This window comes from Takifugu flavidus, chromosome 4 (genome assembly GCF_003711565.1).
Source record: "Takifugu flavidus isolate HTHZ2018 chromosome 4, ASM371156v2, whole genome shotgun sequence".
NCBI classification, from domain to species: domain Eukaryota; kingdom Metazoa; phylum Chordata; class Actinopteri; order Tetraodontiformes; family Tetraodontidae; genus Takifugu; species Takifugu flavidus.
This window is the reverse complement of record NC_079523.1, coordinates 17,090,392-17,111,031: the sequence shown is the minus strand read 5'-3', so window position 1 is coordinate 17,111,031 and position 20,640 is coordinate 17,090,392. Positions and strand designations below refer to the sequence as shown.

Here is a 20,640-nt window from a genome sequence, read left to right as displayed (position 1 = left end):
ACTGCAGGATCTAGAGATGAATTTGAATAAAAGTTGCAAGTTATGTCCAACCTTGATTGGAAACAGATGCAAATTTGTACATTTGGCACAGCTCCAGTCTAACAAAACCCGCACTAAAATGCTCTAAACCAGGCGTGTCCAAAGTCCGGCCCGGGGGCCAATCATGGCCCGCGGTAAGATTTCATACGGCCCGCAACTTCAGTCTTACAATGTATTATTTATGGCCCGCTGGCACTAACAGAATAAATAAATCACTAAAATGTAATTCCTCCTTTCTTGTAGATCTTGTAAAATACAAGAGCAAAATTTACTTGTTTTAAACTTGAATGATAACAGACAACTTTGCATTACATTTATCAAACTCATGGAAATTTAAGGTATTCCATACAGTTCAGTGTTCAATGTTATCTGACTCTCCAGATATGAATTAAAGGCAGAATTGTGTTTTTAGAGTTGTTCACATCTGCCTGAGTGGCTTATATTTGGTTACACTGCCATTTGAAAAATAAAGAGAATTGTGACAATGAAAATTGTTTTAGAATAGTCTTAATAGTGTAACTTTTCTGGTTAAAAAAACATCAGAAGGATCTACTGGCCCCCGGGCATCTTCACGTTATCAAATCTGGCCCTCTTTGCAAAAAGTTTGGACACCCCTGCTCTAAATGAAGCGTGGAGCCACCTAACGCAGAAGAAAACGTGGGAAATTCAACAACTTTGGAGAACTGAGTGGATCCCGGCGTCTCTCTGGCTCACCTTGGCCTTCTCAAAGTCGAGGTCCTTGCCGATGGTAGTGAGCAATCTGCACAGACACTCCAGCGACTCCTCGTCGTGGTTCTTAAGCAGCTTGACAACGCAGTCGTGCATGATGGCTTCGGTCAGCATCTTGAGCTTGAACAGCTCCCCGATGAACTTGATGTTGCCGATAGAACGCCGCCGGGCCTTGTCCTTGGCCTCCTCCAGCTCTTCCTGGAGCCTCTCGCGCTCCGTCGTCTGAAGCCAGCGGGGGAAACACCAAAGAGATATTTAGCAACAGGTCAAAACCGCCGCCGGGGGATGGCTGGAAGCTGCAGTTTCCTTTGTCACGCACCGATGCCGTCGAGTCCAGCTCTTTCTGCCTCCTCTCGAATACCACATCGTCCACCTTGTCTTTCTCAAACTCCTTCTGGCAGCGGTTTAGCAGCAATTTGCGAAAGTTCACCGAGGAGGTGGGTTTTTCCGTCATGGGCACTTTGAGCTATAAAACACGAGTAGGAAACCCACTGAAACGGCGTGCTCCGTCAAGGACAACGATTCCCAACCTCCTGCTTACCGTGGCGAGGCAGCGGCACATGTTTCCGTAGGCCACGGAGAAGTTGGGCTCATCGATGGCCTTCTCAAAGACCAGGTCAATGACGCCTTTGAGCCTCTCTTCTGTGTCGATGGTCAGGTCTGTAATCTGCTTCATCAGCTGGTTGAACTTCTGAGGGGTCAACTTGTTCAGGATGCTACGGACCTTTCTGAAGAGCTCCTGAGAAGAATCAAAGACCTCAATCGTCTCATCGGGGCTCAAGCTTTGAAAGGAACGCCGCCGCGCATAAACGTGCCCCTACTTGTGTTTTTAGCATCTCAGGATCATCGGCAGGGCTTTCCCTCTTCAATCCAGGCTTCCAGGCATTCTCAGACTTCTTCAGCTGAACATCATCATTCACTGACAAATTCATGATGATCTTTCTGGGCGGAGGCCTACGCGCCCCGATGTTCATAAGCTGTGGACACGGACAGCAGCATATCATGGAGAACAGTGCGTCACAACCCACCATAATGGATACGTTCCAGCATAATAGGAGATATAAATTCAACGCCAGCGTTAACTTACAGCGGTGCCTCGTCCTCCGCTCATCTGTCTGCCGAAATCTGCAAAGGCAGGTGTGAAATCGGGCCCTCTGGAAATGGCTCTGGAATCCACCACTCGGGAAGGCAGCTTGTTTTGGTTCATCTGCGCGTCAGATAACAGGCAGAGGACACCATCTCAAACAACACTAGAAGGCTTCAGTGAGCAGATGTTGGGGGGGGGGGACAGGAGCAAGGGAGGAACCCAGGAGAGCCGGGCTGTTGTGGGGGAGGAGAGAAGAACAAATCCGGCTTTGTCTTTCAGTCGTCCTTCACTTCCTCCTGACTCCTTTTCCAAGGGAGACTCCACTGTACATCAAACCCTTGTTGGAATAGTTGTTCTTTCTGGGGAGGGTGGGGGGGGGTTAAGTGTGCCAGGGGTGACGTGACAGCGGCCCGACTGTCATCCAAACACCAGACCACGACTGCAGAGGTGGGGGAGTTTCAAACGTATACTCGCGACACATGCCCGGACCCACCACCAACCACAGACATTCCGTATATTATTATTATTATTATTATTATTGATAAGGAAGTGGGAGCTCTTTGGTATTGACTGTTTGCTGGTCTGGATTGAAGGCGAGAAAAACATAGAATCTCATTTCCCTCCTTCAGACAGCGTTCACGTTCAGGCACTCCCAGAATTAATATAAACACTGAACGCACCGTCACTAATAACAAAAGAATTGTGCGCGCACAAGCTCTCGCTGGCCTGTTTTCTCTGTAGCTCATTAGAGAACGACGACACGAGCAGAGAGGCGCGAGTTGTCTTCCCTTCGCGGAGGTTGCTCAACTTAAAAATAAGCCGCTCCTTTCTGAGCACAGCCCCTTGGCTTTGACATGTAACGAGCGGTTCCTCGTCCCGTTATCAACATTTCCTGAAAGTCTCATCAAAATCAGTTCCTAATTTGTGAGTTATTGTGCTACCATCCATAATTACTCCGTCCACACATTAAAAGTGATCACCCATCGAGCTAGAACAACGATGGTTCCCCTCAGAGCCCTTCTGTGCTCGACCTACCTTATCTAGCACAACATCAGTAATGGGTGGGAGTCCCTCTGGTTTCTGTATACAGGCAGGCATGAACTGGAAGCCCAACAGGGTGGCCCGACTATACTGGCGCTTTCCATTAGACTCTACCAGGTCTGCACCACCGAGTAGAATTTGAGAAACAGGGAAACAGATACGAGTTACAAATCAAAATTTGGCAAAAACGTATATATATTTTTAAATGAACAAGGCAAGCGCAAACCTTCTATATCCTGTGAAGCACCTGTGGAGCTCTCCTTGTCCCCGGGGTTTGCTCCGCTGTCACTGCTCTCCGTCTCTGAAATGTGTCCGGCTCCATTCCTCATAGGCTCAAGCTCGGGCTCGCCGTCCTCGTCAGCAGGTTTTCCGTCGGCCTCGGGGCCGACGGCAGGAAGTGCAGCGGAGGGGGTGGGGAAAACTGGCAGGAGTGACACGGGACTGGTGCTCAGAGGAAGTGCAGGCTGCAGACCGGGGTCTCCTCCAGGCTGAACCACTGGCCTGGGCTCATCCTGTAGGTCAACACAGTTCAACACGGAGAACATTTACGCTCCCACCTCATTTCATCTAAAGACAGATTGTCCCAAGTGTCCCTCAAAGGCAGCAATGGTCACGTATGACCCCCAAATTCCCCTGAAACAGGTCTGCGCTCCCACCACGTTGCTCAGATTGCACCAAACCAGACACACACATATCAATAATCCGTTTTTTTCTATTAACACATCACTTTTGTCCTCTACAAGTTGTAAAAGGGAGATTCTGAGGATGATGATGATGATGTGGGGACATTTTATGACAGCGCACATCCTTCCTACTAGGATACAAACCCAAATAAGGAGACGTGGGGGGAAATGACTGAATTTTACTTCAACCCTCAAGTTGAATGACCGGAATGAACGAGTTTGAAAGAGCCAGAACGACCGTGGTCGCGATACTAAAGCGTTTATCTGGAAAACAGCGCAGCACTTAAAGACCTTCCCAAGAAGGCACAATATACTTAAGAATATTCTGAGAAATGAGGTCCAAAATTAGGCTTGAAACTATAATTAGAGCCCCAAAAGTTCTAATGTCAACCACAGTAGATACAGCTCAACTCTTTTGCTAACCTTTAACGCTAAAAATAATCCAATCTAGACATTTATTATAGTTCCTAAAATGAAGTGAAACATTTTATTAGAATGCCTGATGGAGGTCTACCTATAGAGGCAGGCTAGGCATGTCCAATGAGGATGAGAGGCCGAGGCAGGCCCAGGACATGCTGGAGGGAATACCCTTCTCATCTAGCCCTGGACCATCCCTGCAAGTTAGCTGGCCACATCTCAGCTACCCCACTACCCCTAAATGCTGCCCTCGCGACTCTGATAAACGAACAAAACACAATGGAACAGATTGAGAGCAATTGCATTTTTATGGATGCAACGGCTTTATTCTCTACTGCTCGTTTTTTTATTTTTTTTAAATCTTTCTTACCTTGTCCTCCATTTGAGGTGCATCTCCAGCAGAGACCACTTCGTTTGGTTTCCTCCAGGTCTTTGGTATTGCAGGAGCAGTCGGATCAACTACAGGAAGCACAAATCAGAGCTCGTTTACATTCAAAGAGGTCCCAGTTTTACTGGTCTTGCTACGCACCTACTGTGATCTCGTCCCTGCTCATATGACCAGTTAATACACGCACAAAACAAGTTTACAGTCTGAGGTGAGGATGCAACGGTACCTGTAGTGGGCCCCTTCCTGGGGGGCGTTTGCTGTTGGGGGTCTATTTTTCCATCAGCAACGCCTGCCTGTAACTCTGCTCCTACCCTTTGAGCAAGCTCTTTAGTGTCCAAGGATTTGTTCAGCTCCTCGACCTCTGCTGTGGCCTGCACTAGAGGTGGAAGGCCGGGAGGAAGCATGACTGGCAAAGCTGGGACGGGACTTGAGGTCAAGGTGACTGGCACCACCGCCACAGGTGCCATTGGGGTGAGAGCAGCAGCGATGGGCACCTCTGGCCTTGCATCAGGGGGCAACGTCTCGGAGGACGAGGAGGACTCGCCGTAGGCGCTTGCAGAGGCGTGAATCGCAGCAGCGGACAGGAGAGGAGGTTCGTGAGCGGGAGAATCCAGCTCGGTGCTCGAGTCTGCCAGGCCATTCAGAGCCTTTGAAGCCGGCGCTGGCGACGACGCCGGAGTCCGTGTGGCATCTGGAGTCTTATCTGTGCAGGGGGTGTGAGGTCGTGGTAAGGTGGGTTTGGGTTCCACCGCTGAGGGGGAAGGGGAGCAGGCGGAAGGAGCGGACTCCCTGGTCGAGGGACGCTCACTCCTGTTGGCCACTGACAGCGGGAGAGTGGTGGGGGCAGCCATTGTGGAAGGTAAGGGAGGCTCTGGTTCAACAGTACAACAGGGCTCAGGTCCTGGACTACTAGACTCAAGTCTCTCCACAGGAGCTTCAGACTGCAGAAGCCCAGGTGAGGAAGACTTTGGGACCAGTGGCTCCAAATTTGGTGTATCATCTAGGAGGAAGAGCAGAGAATTGTAATTTGGGAACATTTTAAAGTGCTATGGTAATACATTCATTTTATTATTATTATAGCAGAAAAATAAGACTTTAGCACTTCTAAGACTGAGGGATAAACAACAATAACTACCAATAAAACTGGACAATGAACTGGTTTTGTACTCCCTGCTGAGAACTAGAAAAACAGGGAGTTCTGCTGACGCTGCCCTTGATTTGTAGCCTCTTCTGAACGGGCGATACGCTTGTGTTGTGAAATCAGGGGTGTGAGATGCAGCTAAACAGAAGCACCAGGGTGCTAGGCTAGTGATGAAATCATAGTGCTTTAACCAGCAAGAAGCAGACGCAACCCATCAAGGTGTTCAGTCTGCCGCGTGTGGTCGCAACCGCTTGGAAACAAATATTTTTTGAACCGCCACGACGCTAACTCATGCCGTTGAGTTGGCTCTGGCCGTTAGCTCGCTGGCTAAGGTCGACCCGTGTGGCCCAAGAAGTCCACCCGTAATCCCGCTTCAACTTTGTGGGCAGAAAATCATGGAAAGGGTTCTTCAGCACCGTCTTAAAGAAAGAGGGGAAGGGGTGGTACAAACCTGGCCCTGGTTTGGTGTCTGATGATCCACTCAGCGACTGCTGTGGATGTTGGGGCTGCGGCGTCTCCAGCGTGAAGCTCCCAGGATGGGCCTGCTGCGGAGACTGTGACGGCTGCTGCTCTGGAGACTGGCTGCTGCTCAGCTGCTGTGATTTGAGGTAGAAAATGTGAGGATAATGAGGGTGCGGCCATAAAAACTAGCAACACAGAAGAACGGACGGACACGCACAGAGATGCAAGAAAAGCGCGCGCATGCATGCAAATAAAATGAAACAAGCCCAAATACAAGACAGAAGAAATAAGCCAAATGGCATATGGGTACGTTCAAGGGGAGAATAATGGTGACAGAGAACAGAGATCGATGTTGGGGAATAAAAATTGAAGGATGGGAAATGCTCAGGAACATAGAGAGAAACGCACAGAACGGAGAAAAGAAAAGAAGTCAAAAAGTGCACACACAGACAGAGAAAGAGGAGAGACTGTTAACTTTCACAGGGAAACCAAATCACTGCATTCTTTTTCAGAATCCTCAAGCTTTTCGACTTCAGGCTCACTACGAGTCACGTCATGAAACGGACAACGTCCTTTTTGCTTCTCTGCTATTGCCAAGGCTCTTCTTCTCGCCAGCGGTTAAACCTACAAGTGTTCGTGTGACCGATGCTACGTTGTGCACGGTTTTCTTTGAGGCAACAAAAACTGACAGCCAAAAGAACTTGAGGGGATTCTGTAGAAGAAATGAGGAGAAAAAAACAGCATGTATGCAATATACTGTACAAGAGTGAGTGAGTAGAAAGGATGACAGGGAAGAAGCAGGTGTGGGATTAAAAGAGTCGTTAGCAAGAGCAGTACGGTAGGTTCCAGCCCAGTCAAACACGCACTGCAGAGGATCAGATCCAGACTTTCCCTGCATCTATTCACACATCCGTCAAACATTTGGAGAATGTCGGCAGCAGGCAGATGCTGGCAAGTGTCCAGGCGGGAGGTGGTGCAAACATGTGGCAATCTTGGAGGCACTCGTATGCTACCAAATGCCTCGCTGGCTGAATCAGCTAAACTATTTCCCAGAAGCTCACAGCTCTGTTCTCTTCTTGATGAGATCCTTCTGGTGTTTTCCAAAAACGTCCCTCTTCTACAGCCTCGGTTATCTCTCTTCTTGCATTAATGGGTACTTATCCACGCACTCTCGCTTCACAACACGTTGCATTGTAGGCTCTGCTGCTCTATTCATTAAACTTGTTAAATCCAGCTCAAAACACACCTATTTGTGTTCACGCTAACGGCTGCTAGCGAGAAAATCCTCAACATACAGTGCATGTATGAAAATGTCAAACACATGAGGATTGTGGAAAAACCCTGAGGGCCTGAAGTTCTAACGAGTTGAAAACAATTGGTACAATCCTAGAATTTATGAATCTAAATATGCCTAAATGTGACACGGTGGCCACTTCCTGTCTGCCACACCCGTAATGAAGGGCAACATGAGGCCAATCGGATGCTCTTAACGCTTCACAACGGCGCCCGTGTAAGCGAGCTGTGGGTAAGAAGGCGAGAGGAGTTGTGCGTGATACATACCTGTGGGGGTGTAGGGGTAGAGGAGGGGTGGCCAACAGGAGGTGTTGAATTCCTGCTCCCTGATCCCCCTGCCATGATTTCCTCTGTGATATCCCTGCCGCCCTGATTGGGGTCTCGGATACGGATCTGGGAGGGCGGGAGCACACAAAAACCGTAGAGAGCTGAGCACAAGCGGCCCGGACCTCAGCCCACATCACAGAACTGGGTGACACCCAACCCAGAGCCGGCAGTTGCTTTTAAATTAGCTTTGCAGGCACGTTTCTGGTTCTTGTCTCAGCATTGTAAGCTAGAGGACACTATGTCAGTGAAAAGGTCACCCCACAGCATCTCAGTTGGACTCGAGGCTACACTTTGACTAAGCCACTCCAAAAGGGAAGGTCTTTTTCAAACCATCCAGAGGTGGCCTTGCCGGGGTGTTTACAGGGTCCTTATCCTGCTGCAGAACCCAAGTGCACGTTAGCTTGAGCTTTATTCCTTGAGCCACTGTTGTGCTCTTGGAGGGATCCCCACTGCCGGCACGGTTCACCACCGTTCCAAGATGCCTCCATCTGTGGATAATGGCTCCGAACACGGTTTGCTGGAGTCCCAAAACCTTGGAAATGGCTCTCGAGCCCTTTCCAGATTACTTTATTTTGCATTGATTCTGTACTCTTTGTTTGGATGGTAGCGTTTCCTTATCAGTCAGAGTCTATTTGAGTATTTTATTCTTTTAACGGAGCCCGGAGTAATCAATTTCCCTCCCGAATAAATGAAACCAGCATTTAGAAAACTGCATTTTGCATTTACTGGGATTATCTGTGTCTTGTATTAAAATGTGCGTGACCATCTAAAAACGCTTCAGTGTGAAAAATGGGCAAAACCATCAGAAATGAGGGAGGGGGGATGGTTTTCCGAGCACTGCCACGTCAATCCGAAGTGGGGATCGCAAGAGTTAGGCAGCAAAGGTTGTCTGTTCATTATATTTCATTAGGTTAAATTGAAGCTACATGTTGTATTCCAATATTAAATGTGTTCAACTCGATAGCATAAAAGCAGCTTTGACTCACTGTTTTCTTCTCGCGTTTGGCTGGTGGAGGTTGCTGTGGTGTAGGCACTATGATGGGGGGTGAGGGCGGGTACACAGTCTGTCCTGGGTAGTATGGTGGCCCAGCTGTGGCAACTGGCGCTGGAACGGAGGGGGAAACAGGTGGGGGGTACCTGAGGGTATCTGAGGATGGACCCAAGAAACAGGAGAGAAGCACTTTAGTCAAACACCGAAAATGGCCCTTTTCCACTCCTCAGGCTACCGATCTGCTGGTGTCCACGCCTGCACACCCCAGCGGAACGAAGCGCGTGCTGAAAAACCCGGAGAAATCCAACAAATCAAAGACACGAACCAATAAAGAGCACAGATATTATGGGTGAGCAGGGGAACGTGAAGCACCCTTTGCTGTGAGAGACAAAGTGGACTTAAATGTTACAGCGCTGCCCCCCGCCCCCCAATTCTCCATAATGGCAGACTACTCAACTGGAGTGCTCCAGACTACCTGCAAACATACCGAGTGCACCGGTGAGACTTGCGTCAGACTTTGCATTAAAGCCATTTTTAAAATAAATGTCCACTTTCTTGAAAGAAAGGTGGTTTTGTTAATAGCAGGAGCGGTCCAAGAGCCGTCGTCCTCCCATTATCCGCCGCTGCGCAGCACAAATTGTTCTTTTAGACCTTAAATATTACAAAAGTACAGCCTCGTGCTGAATTTGACCAGAATCGACCTTTACTGGAAGAACAAGCAGGTCTGGAGTTTACCAAAATACATATGGAGAGGCCCCAATAATGTCTGGAAGAACGTCCAAACGCGAGCTTTTGACACGTCACTTCAGCTCTAAGTGACGATGAAAAATGAAGCTTGCAAAGAAAAGAGGCTCCAAGTCTTTGCTGCGTCGGCGCACGGCTGTCTTGAATCTGTCTGGAGCGAAATGTGCGGCCCATTAGCAGAAAGCTTGATCTCAGTCTTGGTCCTCCGACAGGACAATGACCCAAAACACGCAGCTAAAGAGTTGGACCAGTCGGAAATTCTATGAGCCCCGATCTAAAATCTGTCGAACATTTGTGGAAGGAGCTGAAACCTCCAGTCCATCTGGCCAAAATGCCCTTCGACCAGTCTCGTGGAGAGTTCAAACCAAATTCCCAGTTTGGATTAGTTATAGCAATAAAGTAGTTTGTTCCTGGCCATTGTGTTTTTCCCCCTTCTTTAACGTTTGACCATTAAGGAGTAATTACTCACGATATGGAGCTGCATACTCCCCTGGCCCTGGACCAGGGTAGAAGGTGCTAGACCCTGGAGGCTGTACAGAATACTGCTGAGGAGGTCCCACGTAAGGTGTACCGTGGCGATACTGCAAGTGGAAAGAGAGAAATCTTAGAACAGAACATAAAAGTGCAGCTAACTTAAGGGTTAACCCCCCTAACCATAACCCTAACCCAGTGGAGAACCAGTCCTGCTCAGTATTTGTCAATGCAAGTGGAATGTGTGTCTCCGTGTGTGTCACCTGTGGGATGTAGTACTGTGCAGGCTGAGGGGACGGGAAAGGCATGGGTGCCATGGTCATCATGATCGGCTGATTGGTAGGATACACCGCTGCGGTGGGGGGTTGCGCTCCGGCCCGTATGGAGGCTGTGTTGGCCGGGATCGCCGGCCGGGCACTCTGTATCTGCGTTCTTGGGAAAAACTGCACAGAAAATGGCAACAGGTAATCAACCCACACCCGCTAGTGTCCTTTCAGCGTAGCGTCCTCTAAAAATTCCCAAACTAGTGAACAACATAATGGATAAGGTCAATGCCGACACTTGTCTAAGACCCCCCCCGCCCCCATCTTTAACCTCCTGATAGCAGGTGGTCATAAATTACCAGAATTAAGACACTGAACACGGCACAAACTCATTACAGTCTATTTAATAACTACGGTTGTACAACCAACCAGGTAAATTAACTAGCTAAAGTGGCGGGAGGAAAAGAGCAAAAGTTTGGTTCTGAATAACATCTGCTTGTACTGGACAACAGCGTGTTGTAGAGACAGCAGAAACAATGCTAAAACCCTCTAAAAATACCCCGCGGGGGAACCACCTTCCCACTAATGAATCGGGTTCCATGTGTTATTGGAGACGGGCCGGTGGAAATCACCAGGAAACTTTACATTCTGCTCGTCACATTCCTAAAATCGCTAATTACAAGTTCCGCGATGCCAAACAGGCGGCTAATAATAAAAACTTGCTGCCGAGGACTCGGCAGGGTGAGAAAGAGGCTGTGCGGGGTGGAACGCTAGAGGGTCGGGCTCATTCAGGGAGGTTCTAGTCATGCCATGCAGGTCTGTGGAGTCCACCAGACAGACGGTGATGTTACCTGTATGGGCCGGAATCCTCCCTTGTGTATGGCAAGCAGGAAAAAAAGAAAAGTCGATGGGAGACTGAAGTTTCAGAGCAACAGAAACAAGCAAGAAACAGTCAAGTCACCCGAGCACAGCGAGACAGGAAGCTGCCCCCTTCGTTTGAGTCACGCTGGCCCGGGAGGGGTGACTCCCGGGTCACCTGGAACACTTGTCTGTCCTGTTAGTCACCTCACTCCACTGCTGACTCAAGCGTAAGAAAGAGTTCTTTAATTCAGACCTAAAACAACGGCTCATGAACTAACATTCCAGGCATTTAGCCCGTCCTGAAAAAGCACCGTATAATATATATATATGCTAGTATATATATATATACACATACACACTAGCAGGCCAGCTCTAATAGTTAATTGGTATGGCTTCGCGGGCCAAATATTATTACATTGCGGGCCAAATTTGGCCCACGGGCCAGAGTTTGACACCTATGTTCTAAGCAATTTCCCCCCGTAATTAGTGATGAGCTCTGGTGAGTGTTTAGAAGCTCTCGAGAGGGTGAAGACACGCAGATAAAGAATTGCTTTAACTGTCCGGACAACTGTGTTCCTGAGGTTACACTTGACATCCACACAAAAGCTGGGGAACGCCAAGGAACAACGCTAAACAACGGCGATCCTTGTTTGGAGGCACACTTATGGTTCGCACCCTTTACTATGCATTGCCTGTGTTACACATTTACAATGGGCGTCTTCTCTGCGTGCATAAACGCTCACTGTTCAGCACTATCTGCTTTCCTATTCTATTTCCGCGGTGGTACAACAGATTCCAGTTCCAGTTTGTGACAGCCGGGGCTGTGAAGACACTAATGTGGCAATCCTAGTTGGTAGATTTCTGCACTATTCTATTAATAGCCTTTCAGAAGCCTCCAGAAGGTGACCACGGAACTTGCCAAGAGTTACACATGCTGTGAGCGTGGAGCACAACACGGTGATTCTTAGGCTGAGAATCTACTAAAAATGAACAGCCACAAGCACAAGATGAAGTCGTGCAGACATGACGTCGGCACACAGACGCCGCTGGAATCGCCGTTGAGGTGCTCTGAATGTAACGGACACATGGAGCCAAAGTGTAGCCGTCGTTGGCAAGTGCTATTGTTGCCATTTGTCTCATCGGCCATCCCAGAATTCTCAAGTTTCACAATTATCACATCATTGTGAAAGCACGTGATGTATAAAAATCACTCGTGTGCCATATTTTAATTCATTTTCACCCATGCAACACCAAATAAATAAATCAGATCATTAAACACGATGTGTTTGTTGTTGAATCTCTCTAAGAAAATCCCACAAAGATGGTTTATACAGTCATTGGTCTACACACGCTGTAAAAACCTCAGGGTTCGCGGTTTCACCGTCCAGTTGGTGATAGTTCTAACCAAAATAACCCGACATATTCTTTATGGCTAATTAACAGTTAATCCCTTAAAAATAAAGAGCTGAAATGAGTGAAACACAGAAAGCATTGATTTGTTTACCGACAGACATAGAGAGTGAGACCTCTTTAGGCCTAAAGATCTTTGTATCACAATGTAAAATAGTCAATTCAGTAATACTTAAATACAAAGTTCAGTATGTGATAGAACAAAAGCTAACATTGTATTGAGTTGTCATGTCAAAATGTCTGCAAAGTTTTAACACGTGCATCCCACAACCTGTTCTGACAAAATGGTGTGTTTGATGGAGGTTCTGAAAGGAACAATTACCTGATGGTGGGTTGGTCGAGGACCCGTTGCAAACTGGACAGGGACAGAGAAGAGATCCACCAAGGAGAGTTGAAGCAGTAATGGCAAAGTGAGGAGAGACAGAGACAAAAAAAACAAAAACAAAACAGAGGCAGAGATAAGAGGAGCAATGAAGGCAGAAGCACAAAAACAACAGTAACCGGGGATGCAACATATGGAGGAGTGTAGGCCATCTTTAAACCTCCTCTTCTTTTTAAGCTAGGTCACATGTTAGGGAGCGGTGCATCTAGCTGCTGGTTCAATAGTGCTTCACTTGTGTTTCCCTCAGCACTGGGATGAACCAGTTTGGCCACATAACCAAGCTGGGGCTGATGGGAAATGCGGTTCGAGCAAGATAATGAGGTTTTCTACACCTTTCAAAGTACCAATTCAAGAAACTTCATTGCGTCTGTAGCTCTGCACGGTCGCTACATCTTTCCATCCATTAAAACTTTAGCGTAAAGCGCATGTGTATAGTTGTGTAAGTTTAAGCGTAAGGGGGAACTTACAGGTCGACTTGGCGGCTGTGCGTTCATTTGTTGCGTCTGGGGAGAATACACTAACGGGGCAGAACCAGCATTTTGTCCAGGGTTGTACGGAGACTGTCGAAGATAAAATAAAAAACACACACAGAAGAGGCAGAAGAAAAGAGTTGAGCTATTGGGCAACAACATCACACACACACACAAACAAAGATGCAGCCAAAGGTTTGAGCATCCCGACGGCTGAAAATGGGAATCCATCTCAAACAAAGTGATTTAACTCGGAAAACCTGCATTTCTAAAGAGTAACTAAAGCGTCTCATGCAGCACGAGCAGATGAGCGACTCCCACAAAAAAACGCTGACGCCAGCAACAGGAAATAAGGGGAGAAGCAGCTGCTGCCTGGCTCACTCCCATCATAAACAGGAATAAACAGCAAAGGTTTATTTAGTTTGATCGTAGTTAAGAACACATTTTAAAATAGCCTGAAAATGTTGCTATTTGGGGGTGAAACCATAGAATCATGCAGATGGCACAGGGTTTAATGTGTTTCTGATTTCATTAGCCCCACAAAAGGCCTGATCAACTCTCTTTCTGGAGCATTTCTAAGTCTTCAAACATGCCAAACGAGTTCAGTCCCGCGATGTCATCGGCACCTAGTTATCTCTCCGGTCCCATGCACATGCCTACAGTTCACCAGAGGTTTGGGCAGATTATTACGCTCGGTGGTTATTCCCTTAAACGCCACCGCTACTGTATGTAGAACCATGCAGGTGCTGGATAATGCCAGCGTACAAGGTAAACGCCGCTAAGACGCAAGCATGTGAGGGCCCATCGGTGTGGGTGCACACGGGGCGAATCAGCTCTAGTGGGGGTGCATTTAGAGCAGGGGTGGGGAACCTTTTTCATATCGAGGGCCATACTATTATGAACACATACCTAGGGATGCAAAAAAAAAGTCTATAACCACTGTTACTAAGTCTCTCCGTAAGGGCCTGTTCAAGGCCTCTACTCACAAAATCTGCAATACAACTAGATAATCAAGAAAATAAATGAAAAGAAAGAAAGATAAAGACAATAATAATAACAACTAGAAAGCACTCGGAGAGCACAGACCTCCGCCAAGCGCAACAATCGCGGAGTTTAGCGAACGGTCCCACTGTATAAGTGCACATATAAAATATAAAAATCTTATTGCGTTGCGGGCCGGTAGAAATGGTCTCGCGGGCCGTATACGGCCCGGAGGCCGGGGGTTCCCCACCCCTGATTTAGAGGAAGAGGAAACAGACAAAGGGATGGAGGATGAAGGCAAAGACAATGACAAACTCACCCCTGCACCTGCCTCCCAGCCCTTAGGGTAGCGATATTGGGAAGCTGTGGGTACTGATACCTGAGAGAGCGCTGGCGAGTGGGCGTGACCGGGGGGAGTGCCCGCCAAGCTAGGATGTCCCTTTGTGATGTCGTGAGCGGAAAAAGGAGGGCCAGCATGTCTGGGGACCTACGTCACATAAAAGAGGGAAGTTAGAGGGAAACAAAGTGACGCAGGCGGACGATCACATAGACTAGGGAAATGCAGAATTCCACAGGACATCTGACCACCCCACCACCTCCCCTCCCGTTGAGGAATGCATATTTAGGGAATTAGGAGGTCATTAGCTTCTGTATGTGTTGAGGGGTTAAACATTGTACAGTGCACTGGCCTGTTCTACTGTCTTGCTGTGCCCAAATTTGCTGTGCAAGGACCTCCCATGGTAAACCTGGGAGGAAAAGACATTACACCCACATGTGTCATTTAGAATTCAGGTTAACCGTCTTCAGAAGGGTTAGCATTACGTCACAATAGCCGATCGCTTTCGAAAACACCCCTCGGAACAAAGTGTCGGGGTTTTAAACCGGCCGGGGGATAATTCAGCGACTCGAAACGCCATAATAGTCGGGATGGTTCGATTCTTTGGATCAACAACGCAAAAATACAGTTTTAAGTGCAGCGAGGACTGAGAAATATAGCCTTCAAATGACTTTGAAAAAGCACGCCCATTTCTAAAAACGGAAATAAACGTTTGCGCGACCGTCAAATCTGAGTGACAATATGGTCCGAATTGTCTGAGGAATCGCAGGCACCCTAAGAATTCTATGCCATAAAGGCCGAGCGTGCGCTCGCGCCCGGTTCCCATGCAGAGGCATGTTTGACCTTCCCCAGTTTCTCAGCTGGCCCGCACTCCCTTTGCTCCAGGCTGAGAGAGACTCAAGCTTGTGTTTGTGCATTTAGAGCTGCGCCAGATCTTACACGGCTGATCAAACTGGACCGGGCCCAAATGTGTTATGCTGGACCCTTCCGGCGCTGAATGCAGATTAGGATCCGTGAAACACCGAAGCCGTGCTGAAGAAAAGCAGCTGTGAGCTGTGATATTCATCAAAATGGATATTTTCATCAAAATGGATATTTTCCTAACGCGGCTTCGGAGCTGCGCCTTTTCTTCAGCGCCTTGGACTCGGTTCCGGGCCCGTGGCGGGATGAGGCTCTGCTGCTGCCGGTGCTGCAGCTCTGGGCTGACCTCGTACGTTTGCTGCTCGGTCCTGGTGCGGGTTTCCACACGCCGGGTATTGTCCAAAAGGGTCAGAAGCCAGGCGCCGAAAGGACAGAGAGCGCCTCGCTCTCTCCAGGGCCTCCCGAAGCGTAACGACCATCACGTGCAAATGTGTCCGACAGGGAATATTCTTCTCTCCTGCTGCTATGATGGCAGCTCTTCCTCTTCCCTGTGTGGCCCACTTTCCTTAAATGACCTAGGATAAAGCAACTAATCTAGCTGCTGTTGCCAGGGGAGGGGCCAACCACCAGCTCCTGAGGCCGCGCAGAGCATTGTCGGAGATGATCAATTCAATACAACGTGGGTTCCCCGGTGAGCTCCTTCTGGCCGCTGGGACCAGCTGGTTCCGTGCTGGGGTGTAAAGGTTGGACCTGCTGGCGAGTCCATAAAAAGACGGGCGGGAAGAGGGCGTTTCCAGCTGTGGTGCAGATGTGTCGCCCGGGGCGGCCCGCCAGGCGTTCACCTGCCTTCAGCATCAACGGCGGCTCCGATTACACGGATATTAAAGGAACACATGCTCATCAATGCAGCCACGCGGCCAAAGCGGTCTGATGATTAGGGCTCGCTGCCCACGCCACTCTCACGGACGCCATTTTGGTGTGTTGTTGAACTCGCGACTGCAGGCGGGCGTGTGGACCGGGTCTCCGGGTGTCCCACGGCTCCGGACCGTCAGACCCAAACACGACCCAGCACCCCGATGGTGGTTAAACCGCCCCGAGAGTCAGTGAAGACTTTATTTGCTCCATCCTGCTTCCGTTAAGACCGTTTTTTTTTTTGGTTAACCAAAAGAATGGACGACCAAATCGATTGAGCGTATCCCAACGTCGGCAATTTAGAGCGCCGCGATTTTGTGCTGCAGAAGACATGAATAATGTAGGTCTAAAAACTCACGCTGTAGACTGCAGCCACTCCGGGCTGAGCGGAGAAGAGTCGGTCGTCCAGTGATGGCTGAACTCGCGGGAGTCTACAAAAATCCGTGTTGAGGAAATCTCCCGAACAGTTGAGCGGCTTTCGCTCTCGCCCCCTGATGCCGCGTGAACGTTACGGACGTCCAGCGGCCTTTTCCCCCTCGCAGCCCGGCATCTTGAACAGTTTGACTCCTCTAACTACCCCTCCCAGCCCACTGGGCAGGGTCCAAGGGAACACGCTGTACCTTCTGCGAGCGTAGAACTGGGCTAAAGTGGAAGTTCAGACAAAGGTGCGGACAGAGCAACAACCAACGCGGTCGCGGGGCAACAACACAGATGCCACAGAACACCAAAACTCCCCAAATCCCCTCCTCGGAACCTTTTCCTTTCTACGGCCTCTGAAAGTTGGGATCACATCAAGCCAGCGGCGAAAAGAGACGGAGATTAATCACCAGAGAAGAGAGAGAATCAGCGGTTTTTTCCCGCCGCTACGTTTCCCCTGAACCCGTCACACTTGAAGAGCGGGATCCAACACAGATGTGGTGGAATCAAAGACAGAATCAGAGTTCCTGGGAATGGCCACACCACGGCCGAGCCCGAAGCATCTGCTGCGGAAAGCTATGAGGAAAAAAAGAACATTCCGAATGCTCCCAAACGCACTGATGGGTTTTAACCTGCTGAAGTGAAGGGGGCACGCAGGGAGGGGACGCGATGCATCTGGTCCAACCGTCCTCTCCTTCCAGTTCACACTCAACCGCGTCCAACGTCTGCGCGGACGCACAAACTGGACGTTTCCCATCGACGTTTCCCAACAATAACCCCCGAATTGGGTCTTTATCAAGCTGAGAGCTTATTGATTTGCCCTCGACTTGCTCCAGGAGGTCGGCCGCTGGTGGGGATTCATCGTTAGCTTACAGCGGAGAGACGCGCGCAAAGGCAAATAGATCCAGCGTGTGATCCACAGGATCCCGCGGCTCAATAAGCAACAATCTGCAATTAGGAATGGAATACGCGCTGATATTGAGTTTCAGTTGACTTCCAGCCGTCTGAAAACTCGACAGAGGCCGATCAGACCGAAAACCACCACTAAAATCGTGCAAAAGTGGCCCTATTTTTGGGAACGCGCAGCGACAGTATCTCCCTCGGCAAGTCCCGCCCTCTCTGGAAAGAACAGTGGCGTGTGCTGGCTCATAACTCAGCGGTTTATTTATATCCCCAGAGTGAGCGTGAAGGTGGGAACATCTTCTCAGGCAGCCGGCGCACACCTGTCCCGAAACAGGGCACCATTGTGACGGCGGACCCGCCGGCTGGACGCACGCGCTGGTCGCCAGGAAGTCTGCGCCTGGCTCCGAAAGGATGAATAAAACAAGAAAACGCCGCTGCGGTGTGAAAGAAACGAAATACCTGAACTCTTACTGGACAGATGAGGTGGAGAACAAAAGCTAAAAGTGGGCAGCGCCTGGAGGACGAGGCGGGGAACTGGGGGGCTGTGTTGGGTGAGGTGAACTGATGGGGGATGGAAGGGAATAAGGGAGGGCAGAGGCAGGCTGGGTGACCTGGGCCTTTGTTGGCAGATGGTGGGAAGCGCCACCTTGGCCTCCCTCAGAATGCTAAGCAGCGCTGCTATTGTGTAACCAGTGCAGCGAGAGACGCGTGTGCGGCGCGTTTCTCCGGCAACCAGAAACAGGCCGCGGGAAAAAGGAGAATTCTGTCAAGCTTACACTTCAAAACCACATATTTATCTGGCGGGGGGTTTAAGAAGAAGGCAGGTGGACCGAGGGTGCACGAGGTGGAGGAAAGGAAACAAAAGATAAGAGTTTCGGCTTCACGTCGTGGGCCGAACCAACAAAAGCCCCACTGGGGCAACATGTTGCGGATCCCAACCTTCAGTAAACCTGGAAAGTGTAGAACAAGAGTCCCGTCGGGTGGAGATGATGCTAACTAACTCAAAGCTGAGAAGCTAGCTGAGAAGCTAGCTGAACTGAACAGCTCAGCCACGTCGCTCTGCACCTCCAACGTTACGACCCAGCTGCCGTCTCGTACAGTGGCGGCCAGAAGTCGACTCCAGCGGCCTGTCATTGGTAACAAGGGGCAGCTGGGGCAGCCGCTGACACACCCTAGCTCAGATCTCCACATACGAGGCTTAATGTGTAAAAGTCTACGGGGGTCACGTGACCACACACACACGTCCTGGCCACCTGCCGCAGGTGACGGCGCGACCGAAGCGCCGAATATCTGCAAATGAAGGGGTTAAACCGGATGATCCAGCGTCTAACTTTAGCTGGGAGTGCTGCACAGCGCCAGCACGCGCGGGGGGGGGAAGGGGGGGACCTGCAGGATGCTGACACGCGCGGTACCAAAGCAGCGCTGGTCATCGTCACGTAGCAATGTGCAGGCTCAACTCTAACAATTCTAACACACAATATGGACCTGCTGTAATCACAAAGGCTCCTTGTCACACAGGTGACGCACCGTTTCCAAGAAACGCCAAAGATTCCGGAGGCCTCCGGCGGTCTCCACCGCTGGAACGGGCTGCATACCTGATGCGTTGATGCTACCAAACTAAGCTAACAACCCTTCCTTTCCAGTAATTTTCGGAATTGCTCAACAGCTCTGAGAAATGAAAGTGAAACTGACCACTTGAACCTGCTGGGGGGGAGAATGACAAAACAAAAACAGCCTAAATGACGACCCGCCCCGTCCATCCTGAAGATGTTCAGTGGACGTCAACGTCATTTCCAAATCCAGGTGTCCGTACAGGCCAGCGACGGACAGCCCCAACAGCCCGCCGTGGTTCCGGAAAGGCAGAATCCTCAAACAACAACCCCAGCGGGCTGAAAAGCGTCCTTCTTCCTAATGCCTGATGCCCCTTTCACGGGCCAGAAACTGCAGGAAACGAGGGGGAGAACCCAAACCTTTACCCGCAACCCCTCAACCCGGGGCCTGCGCCCTCCCGGTGCTGCCCCCCATGCTGTCAGGGGCCGGGAGGGTGCCTTCAGGGTGCAGGACTGCCCGCTGCTGTCAACGTTGCCTCCAAGCTAACCGGGCTTTGCGGGACAGCGACTGTGCAACCGCACTAACAAATGTCAAACTAAAAAAAATAAAAAATAACAACGCACACGGAAATGCACGGCCACGCACATTTCTGCTGCGCCAAGCGACAAATCTACCGATCACCCCGGAAAACTTTATTAGCGGCTCCTAAACCACGCAGCCGTTGATTTTCCCCACAAAAGGTCAGGGGATGAGTGACTTTATTGAGGCTCGTTTCCACGGGCTGTCATCGCAACAGGCCTACTACGCTGCTACGGATGGACCGTAGGCTAACTCCCAGAACTCCCGGTCCGAGCCGGGTATTGTCCTACGTCGGTCCCATGATGAGGCTGAGGGCTTCACCGTGAAATGGGTGTCGCCTGCTGCAGGTTGGACCCAGGTAGCTGCTGACCACACCGGCGAGCGGGTAGACTGCTACAGCAGCGAGGCTAACGCACCTCAGTAGCCCCCAAAGATAAGCGAACAAAGCCGGCAACCACTGGAGGAAGCATGTAGCTTGCCGGCAAAAGAGCCGAGGCTCCCAGAACGCCAATAACGTCGTTATAGCGGACAGGGTTTCGAACCCAGAACCCTTATTTAACGAGGTGTGACAGCACAGCGAGTCGCAGACTCAGAATTCCGACAAATAGTCCAGGTATCTCCATTAGCCCGGACAACCGGCTTCAGAGGCTAATGTTAGCTTAGTTAGCTAGCTAATTGCCCCCTCCCCTCCCAGCTCCCGAAACCATCATTTTTAAAAAAAATTTTCGCTATCAAATCAAAACGATCACCAGTTTCGGAATCAAAAACAATCAATCACGCGCGTCGCGAAGGTAGAGAATAGAACACAAGGACTGTTACCCAGGTCAAAGGATACTGTGGTGGGAGTCCAGCGCCGGGCTGAGGAGCTGTTGGGGCTCCCGGCGGCAGCGACACGGAGGT

The 20,640-nt window shown here is 49.8% G+C and overlaps 1 protein-coding gene across 5 annotated transcripts in view; it reads right to left on the bottom strand.

The window, feature by feature from the left end:
* eif4g3a (eukaryotic translation initiation factor 4 gamma, 3a) overlaps nt 1-20,640 on the bottom strand; it is a 27,708-nt gene that overhangs the window by 6,270 nt on the left and 798 nt on the right. The window contains exons 1-21 of one of the 5 annotated variants that reach the window (XM_057031300.1): nt 20,576-20,640; nt 16,649-16,721; nt 14,870-14,926; nt 14,500-14,667; nt 13,197-13,289; nt 12,670-12,744; nt 10,928-10,948; nt 10,077-10,256; nt 9,812-9,923; nt 8,594-8,754; nt 7,548-7,673; nt 5,977-6,172; nt 4,611-5,384; nt 4,367-4,455; nt 3,123-3,408; nt 2,891-3,015; nt 1,856-1,975; nt 1,590-1,745; nt 1,310-1,507; nt 1,088-1,234; nt 754-990 (exon numbers count right to left, since the gene is read on the bottom strand). The exon at nt 20,576-20,640 is cut by the window's right edge and continues 798 nt beyond it. In XM_057031300.1, the coding sequence (XP_056887280.1) occupies nt 754-990; nt 1,088-1,234; nt 1,310-1,507; nt 1,590-1,745; nt 1,856-1,975; nt 2,891-3,015; nt 3,123-3,408; nt 4,367-4,455; nt 4,611-5,384; nt 5,977-6,172; nt 7,548-7,673; nt 8,594-8,754; nt 9,812-9,923; nt 10,077-10,256; nt 10,928-10,948; nt 12,670-12,744; nt 13,197-13,289; nt 14,500-14,667; nt 14,870-14,926; nt 16,649-16,721; nt 20,576-20,640 (3,459 nt within the window). The remainder of the gene's footprint in view (nt 1-753; nt 991-1,087; nt 1,235-1,309; nt 1,508-1,589; nt 1,746-1,855; nt 1,976-2,890; nt 3,016-3,122; nt 3,409-4,366; nt 4,456-4,610; nt 5,385-5,976; nt 6,173-7,547; nt 7,674-8,593; nt 8,755-9,811; nt 9,924-10,076; nt 10,257-10,927; nt 10,949-12,669; nt 12,745-13,196; nt 13,290-14,499; nt 14,668-14,869; nt 14,927-16,648; nt 16,722-20,575) is intronic. The other 4 variants (XM_057031301.1, XM_057031302.1, XM_057031304.1 and 1 more) reach the window with 4 other exon arrangements.